The sequence below is a fragment of the Callionymus lyra genome, chromosome 7, assembly GCF_982586985.1.
Source record: "Callionymus lyra chromosome 7, fCalLyr1.hap1.1, whole genome shotgun sequence".
Classification (NCBI taxonomy): Eukaryota; Metazoa; Chordata; class Actinopteri; order Syngnathiformes; family Callionymidae; genus Callionymus; species Callionymus lyra.
In genome coordinates, this window is record NC_141824.1 from 11402359 (window position 1) to 11413351 (window position 10993).

The window sequence follows — 10993 nt, forward strand, 5'->3', positions numbered from 1 at the left end:
TGTTGTTATATATTTGTGTATGTTCAATCTTATAAGTATTTATGTTCAATTTGTGAAGTTGCTGCCGTAACAACCCAATTTCCCCACAGAAGAACAAATAAATAAATGTCTTATCTTCGTTAAAATGTCACATTTACATGCTTATCACAAGCTAATACCTTTTAAAACCTTCATCACTAGGTTTTGTACAGATGGTCATAACTAAATATACACACTCCAGATACAGTTCATGATACATTTATTCAGCGCAGGAGGACAGTTTTAAAGAAAAACAGAAATGTGTGTCAACTTCTTAAGCATAACCAATTATTTATCCTACATGTGTCGTGAGTGAAAAGTTAAAAGTCACACTGGCCTATAAATAAATGAATCTTTCAAACCTCATTCAGGGTATGTGGAATTCTCACCATTAACCCTTAGATTACTGCCTGATTTCCTCATATCGCCAACTGATGGGTATATTTCAGGACAGCAGACTCGCTCATTAACTGTCGCAACAAGGGATCCGGACCAGGATCCATCATCAGAAGCGGGTCCGAGATATTCCCCTGATATTCTTCCTCGTCTCTCTAGAGTTGCTGCTTCTCTGCCACTGGTTTCACATGTTTGTAGCCCGTTGCAGTTATCTGGCAGTTCGGTAACATCTCCTCCAACAGGATGATCATCAAGCCTGGATTTGAAATCCCAGCCAGAGACGACATGTTCAGATGTTCCAGCCCTCTGTAACGAAAACACAACGGATTCAAGTCATAATCAATAATAAAACCAATGATTTTTAAAATCAACATTACTTGAGATTCCTCAGAGCAGCCAGACCGCCCGTGGTGATTCTGGGACATTGTGAGATGTCCAGCTCTTTCAGAGAGTCCTGGAACACATGAAGCCCAGCCAGGCACCAGTCGTCTACTTCTGTACATCCTCGTAAGGAGAGTCGCCGCAGACACGGTTGATCCATTCCTGACGAGGGACATCATTGTCGGTGAAAGAGGTCGAAGGACTAAAGAAAGTGTGGATGTTACCGATGTTCAACAGTCCCTCGTAGTTGATGACGGTGTCGCTCAGGTCAAGCTCCTCCATCGGTGTGTGTTTGAAATTCAGAAAATCCAGTTCATATTCGCCATCACTGTCTGTATGGAACCATTCTGTCTGACCAGCAAACCTGAGAGGAGAAGAAAACCAAGTTCTAAACAAGATTGTTTTTATACATAATATTGTTCAAATAATACATTCATCTTTAAAATGTTCAATACTTTATAATTAGAGATGTGAGATTTTCCTTTTATTAATTCTCTTTAAAACATAAACAATGACTTTTTTCAAGAGTCATGTGGTGACTGAGGATGAGAGGATACAGTTGATTCCGACAGCTGATGTTTGGACATATTTTGGTTTAAAAAAAAAAAAGAAAAAAAAAGCAGTTACAACTTTGTCAAGAGTCATGTGGTCTGTAAATTCTGCAACACAAGAGTCAAGTACTCGACAATATTACACATATATACTTGTTACTACAGTATCACATTAATCGTAGATCATTGCCCCTGTATCGTGATATGCATCGTATCGCCGGATTCTTGCAAATACTCACCTTTAATTTCTGATTGTGTAATATACTTATAATTAAGTTAAACTAATGTGTTAATTTGAGTGTATCTTAGTATGCGTCTGTTTGTACAAAACTATCCTCTAATGCAGGGGTAGGGAACCTGGTCCAGAAAGAGCCGCAGTGGGTGCAGGTTTTTGTTCCAACCGATCAAGCATGTACAGTTTAACCAATGAGGTTTCAGCTGAACAAGCAACACCAGACTGACAATCAACTGATTACACTCCTAAGACACCTGATTGGATAAAATGTGTCCTCTTGAATGGTTGGAACGAAAACCTGCACCCACTGCGGCTCTTTCTGGACCAGGTTCCCTACCCCTGCTCTAATGGAAATATTTATATTAGAAATTGTGATTAAGCCCCGCCCACTGAAAACACGTTGTATGTCACTGCACGTCATCAATCCCAGAAGTCTCCACCTCCAAGAGACTCGTTGTATAAACAAAGCGGGGCGTGATTACAGCTGGCTGGAGGAGGAGTGAAGCCATTATTACGTCATAATGGACTCTCGTAACCTCTCGTTCGCCCAGATTTCAGAGCAACTTTATAAAGTAATAAGTTCAAAACATGGTCATGATGAGGGACTTACTGCGTGTTGGAGAGAAAGACTTCAACGTTTGAGACACGTGAGTCAGGAGAGTTGGATTTCACATTAGTTTAGGAGGACGACTGAAGACTGTATTAAGACATTAGGACCAGCCTTTGTGTAAAAGCCTTGAGCTCTTATCTTGAAAAAAATAGACATTTTACTTAATGTATAACTTACCGAAATCCTCCTTTCAGATTCAAGACCAGATGGCACGATGAAAGTCGCCGATCGTTAATTTCCGTTTTGTTCACCGAGGATCTATCAAACACAGAAGCAGTGTCAGAGATGCCGTCCAACAAAAAATACATATTACAGTTTGACACTTTCATATTTTATGTTCTCATTAATTTTGAACATTCATCGTGACTCAGTCGAACTTTATTGCAATTATTTTAACGATGATCTTCACTAGAAACTTTGTCTGGATGACCCACCTAGAGAGTCTGTAAGTGTCACATGACCACCAAACATCTTTAGATATAAAGTACTGAACAGAAGATAAAATGGGAAATAAACCTAACCGGAGAAAGTGCGGTATTTTACAACTGTGGAATGGAGGAGCCACAATGTTGCTGTTACACCATTCAGACACAGGGGGGAGCTATAAATAAAGGGATTCAATTTTGCGTAATTGCGAGTTTTGATGGTGACACACATAAGGCCTTGTTTCAGACCAATATCTTAAATATGTCAAAAGGTCTCGCTCATCTCAAGATTGTCAAATGGGTTATTGACTCCTTACCATCCTGAACTACTCTCTCACAACATGACTCCATCAGTTCTTGTATCGTCAGTTTGGAATTTCAGGGAAGGAAATCCATCAGTTTGTGTGTGAACCTAGTAACTCCATTTATTCAGTTCGTTCCAATGGCCTCATAAAGGCAGATTATGCTGAATAAAAACCAAAATAGAGAGTCAAGGAGTATACTTTTCTTTTAAGCGATCTAACAAGTGAGCGATTCTCTTTGACTCTGCTGGTCTAATTGAACAAGAACATCTTCGTCCAGCTAACGACTCTTACTCGTTCTTAGCTCGAAGCCATTTGAGTCTTCTTTTAGACTTCCAGTCTGAGATAAACCCGACTTCACCAAAGTTCCCCGACAGTAAGGTGAGGAGTTTGTCGTAGAGAAAAGACGTCGCGGCGGGAGTCGAACCATACAGTCGCCGGGCGACCAGGAAGTGACCCGCCTGCCGTAAGCATCTCTGCAGAGACTGAGGAGACAAAGAAGAGGGAAAACACAGAATTGGTATTTTCTCCGTACAAATGATTCTTTTGAAAATCTTGGCTAAAGTCCTCCACATAGATTCTATTATTAATGGTAAGATTAGATATACATTTATTTTTCCCACTTTGGGGATATTTGAGTTGTTACACAAAAAGAACACTAATAAAAGAAATAAAAAACAACACAATATGATATAATATATAATAAACTAATGATAAATATATCAACAACAATACATATGTGTACAAGTGCAGACACTGCAGAAACACAGAAGTGAGAGGATTTATAAACACTAATAACACTATTTTATTTTTAAATTAAATAGCCTGACCACGGTGGGAAAAAAAAGGAGCGGTAGAATCTCGCCTTCCTGCAGCTCGGGTGAATAATCCAACCATCGTGCACATATTTGAATCAAATGGAACAAAATTCATGTAGTTACTATTTTGTTCAATGTATAAATGATCAAATCAATAAACCCAAGAGTATAATTTAACATTTTTTGTCAGATTGAATAGTTTTATTTAACAAACAAACATCAGAAGATGATCTAAAATATGTGTGTTCTTCTGTTTTCTTAAGATAGTTGCGATGGTTCGTTTTTTCAACCTCAAAAAAACCCATATTATTTACGTTATTCAAATTTTTATGGCCAGCACGTTGCTGTGCAGATGTTGTAACATCACTGTTTATCTATAGAGTTTATTATATGCTAAACTAAAGACACTCATAACTATCCAAAGTGAAAAATGTAATTGAAATATCGCCTTATATTACATAAATGAAATCCAAGACTAATACAAAAAAAGATTTCAGAGCATAACATGATTTGGATAAGTAAGTAAAATATGCATTAAATTACAACTTAATATAAACCGAATATAAACAAATCAACTGTAATTTTTATCAAAAGGTATAAATCGATCGCTGTTCATGTCAAAACAACAAAGATACTAAAAACACAATCACACGTCGTTTACACGTCATCGTTGTAAGAATAAACACAAGTTATAAAGATGAGAATCTACACAAACAAGACAAGGGTGACTTACTATCAAGGGAAGCGACATGTTTCTCGCTTCCTGCTTCCGGAACTGACGTCACAAATTAAATAAAACTGCCATTTGAAATATTGACCACTAGATGTCCCCACAACACAAAAGCGTAGAATGAAAAAATCCGCGGAAGGTAAACCAGATTTATTTTAATACTCAATTGTTTTTATTATATTAAATATTTACGATTCACATTTATCTGTATTTTGCTACATTTGATAGTTGGATCGGTCAGAATTATTTAGTTTTCTAAGTACAATGAAATTACCCATTAATAATAATGAATAATAATGATAATAATAATAATAATACAAAGAATAAGAAGAATATATAGGCTCATCAGAAAATAATACTTTATACACATATACAACCTATAACCAACTCAATTAGCTTATTAGCATAATATTTATATTTAGATAATAAAACACATTCAACATCACGCTGTAAAATAAAAGTCTTATGTTAAGAAGATGAATGTATTCAATGTTTCTGATGGCTTCAGTCATATTATGTTCTTTCAAATTATTTTTCTTCATAACGGTATAAAACCTATTTTCTTCTTTGTGTTTCCTTTCATTCAACACTTCTTTATATGAAGTCATTTAAAGTGACTTGATTTTCTGTTCTGGTCCGAGCTTCTTACTTCCTGTTTCTGTTGACACTTCTTTCTTCTTCTTTGCTTTATATTTTTGATGTAAACTGAGTCGCCAGTCTGAAACCATCTTACTAAATAGAGTCTCATTGATTGAATAACTGATCGCAGCAGAGAGAAACTGTGTTCCGTTAGAATCAAATCCATCACCGAGTGACACATGAAACAACCTTGAAGCCAAATAGTCAATCGGCTGAGCTGAGGACCGTCGAATGATTTACGTAAGCAAGATGTCGGACCAGAGTCAGCCTCGAGAAAACACACGCGACTGTATGATTAGCTTGAGATATTTCCATCAATCCACTCCTGCTGCTCGACTGACTCCAATTTTCATTTTTGTAGATGATTAAAGAGCCAGTTTATAAGAAAACACTATGAAACCGATATCAAAACAAATCCTCAGCCAGTGGAAAAATGTTTAAGATAAGATTTCAATGAGATTAAAACTGATGTTCGACGAAAGAATTTTGACGATTGAACAATTATAATTCTGTTTTAAATATAAATGTGTAAAAGACGTAAATCATAAAAATAACACAAGATAGTTGAACTAAAAGACCAAAACTGTGTCTTTATCTGATAATATATAAAACGTTACAGAGCAACAATTAACTGTGGCGTACCTGCGGATAGACAGCGATCACTGCTGTTAGCAAGTTCAACAGAGCTAAAACAATTAGCCACCTATTAGCTAAACAGACAGTATAAAATAAAACACATAAATTACACAATACAATATGTTGCTCCACGTAAAATAACACAAGAGAGTAAACTTAAAAGACCAAAAACTGTGTTTTTATCAAATAATATATAAACGTAACAGAGCAACAATGAACTGTGGCGTACCCGCGGATAGACAGCGATCACTGCTGTTAGCAAGTTCAACAGAGCTAACACTATCAGCCAGCTATTAGCTAAACAGACAGTACAAAATAAGATACATAAATTACACAATACACATTACACATTACAATATGTTGCTCCATGTAAAATAACATACAACAATGAACTGTGGCGTACCTGCGGATAGACAGCGAATGGCCACACAGGACATAAAGCCAGTAAATAACCTTCTAATTGCAGGCCAATAGCGTCACCTAGTGGCGAAACACATTCACTGGGTTACATCAACAATCTTGAACGTGTAAGAAGATCTAAATGAGAGTATATCTAATTAACTTACACAACAATGACGAAGCTTCCTCGTTGAGTGTCTCTTCTTCGTTCGGTTCCACCACCAAAAATACCTCGCTCAAGTGAGTGGGTTTCACGGGGGGGGTGGGGGGGGGGCCTCAGGTGGCAGCTGGATAATTATATCTGCAGGGCTCATTTCACTTGTTTGTCCAATTCTGCTCCAAACATCATCTGGACTCTCGTCTTCATTACCACTGGGAGAGAAACCAGGTTGAAACACCACTAATCTGGCAGATGTGTCACCCAAAAACAAACACACACACTTCTTTTCTTCACTCCCCCCTCCTGCTCACACACTTGTGTGTGTGTGTGTGAGTGTGTGTGTGTGTGTGTGTGTGTGACAGACGGCTCACACCTGCCTGTACAAACAATTAGCGACAGCAGCAGCTTCTGCTCAAAACAACAAGAGCTCGGGCAACAAAACGTGACTTCATTGAATCTCTTGCAGCTTCATTCATTTATGAGATGGATCGACAAGAGGGGGTCGCCGGGGTCGCCGGGGTGGGGGGGTGTGGCAGCCGAGGAGCCAAGGTCTGCGTGGAGCCCACCACAAATCACATTAGTGACGGGCCGCCTCAATGAACATGTGGAGCGATGAAGGAGAGGATGATGGACAGAGCTGCTGAATGAATTGATCGTGGAGATGCTTACTGGAGCAGAATCTCAATAAACTCAGGTACGTTTGATACGAGCACATATATCGCCAACATGGCATTCTGGGTAAAAAAACAACAAACACACTCGGCTTGATTAGGAAGCGGGAAATAAAGAAGGTCCATGTGACGAGAAAATACTTTTGTTCTCTGTTTTTATGAGTGAAGGAAGAGCAAGTTCTCCTTGGATCGATGTCAGATTGTTATGGAATAAAGGTTTTTCAGATTAAAAAAAGGATGATAACACATAATAGCGACAAAAATGGCTGAAATTCACAGTCAAACCACACAACAACAAACATTAAACCAAAAAAAACAACTAATTTACCTCAAACACATTTGTTCTCGGGAATTCTGGGTCATCTTGACCCTGGGATAATACAAAGGTTAAGGGAAAAGAAATTCAACCTTTAAATGTAGAAATAATTGAATTCAATTATTTAAATTATCCAATTGTGTAGTTAAGAAAGTTGAAAATTGTTTGATTATAGTAGAAAATTGTTTCATAATAATTGAAAATTGTTTGATTATAGTTGAAAATTGTTTCATAATAATTGAAAATTGTTTGATTATAGTTGAAAATTGTTTGATTATAGTTGAAAATTGTTTGATTATAGTTGAAAATTGTTTGATTACAGTTGAAAATTGTTTGAATATAGTTGAAAATTGTTTGATTATAGTTGAAAATTGTTTGATTACAGTTGAAAATTGTTTGATTATAGTTGAAAATTGTTTGATTATAGTTGAAAATTGTTTTATTAAAGTTGAAAATAGTTTGATTATAGTTGAAAATTGTTTGATTATAGTTGAACATTGTTTGATTATAGTTGAAAATTGTTTGATTATAGTTGAAAATTGTTTGATTATAGTTCAAAATGGTTTGTTTACAGTTGAAAATTGTTTGATTATAGTTGAAAGTTGTTTGATTATAGTTGAAAATTGTGTGATTATAGTTGGAAATTGTTTGATTATAGTTGAAAATTGTTAAAAGATTGGTCTGAAATCTAGGCGAACAAGAGGTTACGAGAGTCTATTATGACATAATAATTGGCTTCACTCCTCCTCCAGCCAGCTGTAATCACGCCCTGCTTTGTTTATACAATGAGTCCCCTGGAGGTGGAGACTTCCAGAACTGATGACGTGCAGTGACAAACCTTAATGTTTGACCAAGCACAGTAGAGTGGGCGCGGTTATGGCAAACAAGTGTTCATCTCCAGACAGTGGGCGGGGCTTAATCACATTTTCTAATGTCAATATTTCAATGAAAAGAGAGTTTTGTACAAACACACACTGATGTATTCAAGAAACACTTAAATCAACACATTAGTTGAATCCAAAGTTAATTGGAGTCGCTGGGAAACATGATTCATGGATCTGGGTCAAGAACTTGAACATCGCCGCGTTCTATTAATAGAACTGTTGTTGTGGTTTGAAATCATTCTTCTTCGTTAACCCCGGAGAATAATAATAACGCAGCAGGTTTAAATCACTTCGTCTGTTTTCGCTCCATTATTGATCGTAACTCTGCGAGATCATCCGCGAGCGCTTCTAATGCAGCGCCGTGTTTATCTCCACGCGTCTGCCTCCGCACATCAATTCTTCATTGTCTGCTAATGGACTTCCTCAGCGAAAAAAACTGTGGCGGGTGTTTGGAAAAAAAAAACATTTTTTTTAATGAGATCAGTGCCTCGCGTCGTCTTCTGCTTTCCGATCATGGTCAATAAATAATAAGCGTCATTATTAATGGAGGGAAGTTTGAGGATTCAAAGTTTGTCTGAAGGCAGAAGGAGAAACACTGGTGATTATCAAGGGAGGAACAAGAAGCTATTTAGTGCCATGAAGGCGAAACCAGAGAGACTTCATTAATGAAAGATGATTCGTTCTAATGTCGGAGCAGAGATTTGACATGAAAGAAACATGTCCATGAAAGAATATCAGCGATGAAGAGCAACCCTGAGTCCTCACAGGTGACCCCCCAGGCTGGTCACCCCACAAATGAAGGATCATTATTACTATTGTTATTATTATGGATCTGAGTCTGACTCGTGAAACATCAACAACTCTTCTTGGCGGAGGTAATTATCGACTCATAAAGAGGACTTCACTTACATTTTTTAATGATTTTTACTTACGTTACGTTACGAGGACATTACTTACATTTTTAATGATTACTACGTTACGTTACGTGACGAGGACGTTACTTACATTTTTAAGTATTTTTACTTACAATTGCGTTACGATATGTTAGGATACGTTACGTTACGAGGACATTACTTACATTTTTAATGATTATTTCGTTACATTATGTTACGTTACGTTACGAGGACATTACTTACATTTTTAATGATTATTACGTTACGTTACGTTACGAGGACATTACTTACATTTTTAATGATTATTACGTTACGTTACGTTACGAGGACATTACTTACATTTTTAATGATTATTTCGTTACGTTATGTTACGTAACGTTACGAGGACATTACTTACATTTTTAATGATTATTACGTTACGTTACGTGACGAGGACGTTGCTTACATTTTTAATGATTATTAGGTTACGTTACGTTACGAAGACATTACTTACATTTTTAATGATTATTACGTTATGTTACGTTACGAGGACATTACTTACATTTTTAATGATTACTACGTTACGTTACGTGACGAGGACGTTACTTACATTTTTAAGGATTTTTATTTACAATTGCGTTACGATATGTTAGGATACGTTACGTTACGAGGACATTACTTACATTTTTAATGATTATTTCGTTACGTTATGTTACGTTACGTTACGAGGACATTACTTACATTTTTAATGATTATTACGTTACGTTACGTTACGAGGACATTACTTACATTTTTAATGATTATTACGTTACGTTACGTTACGAGGACATTACTTACATTTTTAATGATTATTACGTTACGTTACGTTACGAGGACATTACTTACATTTTTAATGATTATTTCGTTACGTTATGTTACGTTACGTTACGAGGACATTACTTACATTTTTAATGATTATTACGTTACGTTACGTGACGAGGACGTTGCTTACATTTTTAATGATTATTAGGTTACGTAACGTTACGAAGACATTACTTACATTTTTAATGATTATTACGTTACGTTACGTTACAAGGACATTACTTACATTTTTAATGATTACTACGTTACGTTACGTGACGAGGACATTGCTTACATTTTTAAGGATTTTTACTTACAATTGCGTTAGGATACGTTAGGATACGTTACGTTACGAGGACATTACTTACATTTTTAATGATTATTACGTTACGTTACGTTACGAAGACATTACTTACATTTTTAATGATTATTACGTTACGTTACGTGACGAGGACGTTACTTACATTTTTAATGATTATTAGGTTACGTTACGAAGACATTACTCACATTTTTAATGATTATTACGTTACGTTACGTGACGAGGACGTTACTTACATTTTTAATGATTATTAGGTTACGTTACGAAGACATTACTTACATTTTTAATGATTATTACGTTACGTTACGTGACGAGGACGTTACTTACATTTTTAATGATTATTAGGTTACGTTACGTTACGAGGACATTACTTACATTTTTAATGATTACTACGTTACGTTACGTGACGAGGACGTTGCTTACATTTTTACAATTGCGTTACGATACGTTAGAATACGTTACGTTACGAGGACATTACTTACATTTTTAATGATTATTACGTTACGTTACGTTACAAAGACATTACTTACATTTTTAATGATTATTACGTTACGTTACGTGACGAGGACGTTACTTACATGTTTAATGATTACTACGTTACGTTACGTGACGAGGACGTTGCTTACATTTTTAAGGATTTTTACTTACAATTGCGTTACGATACGTTAGGATACGTTACGTTACGAGGACATTACTTACATTTTTAATGATTATTACGTTACGTTACGTTACGAGGACGGTACTTACATTTTTAATGATTTTTACTTACGTAACGTTACGTTACGAGGATG

The 10993-nt window shown here is 36.2% G+C and overlaps 1 protein-coding gene across 1 annotated transcript; it reads right to left on the reverse strand.

The window, feature by feature from the left end:
• Positions 1–221: 221 nt before the first annotated feature.
• On the reverse strand, positions 222–4511 carry dmac2 (distal membrane arm assembly component 2). Its single transcript, XM_087795749.1, has 6 exons — positions 4470–4511; positions 3213–3403; positions 2369–2449; positions 1020–1159; positions 792–957; positions 222–720 (listed from the first exon to the last, which is right to left on the reverse strand). The coding sequence occupies exons 1-6, from the start codon at positions 4485–4487 to the stop codon at positions 570–572; spliced, it is 747 nt and encodes a 248-aa protein (XP_087651875.1). The 5' UTR covers positions 4488–4511; the 3' UTR covers positions 222–569.
• Between the last annotated feature and the right edge of the window lie 6482 nt (positions 4512–10993).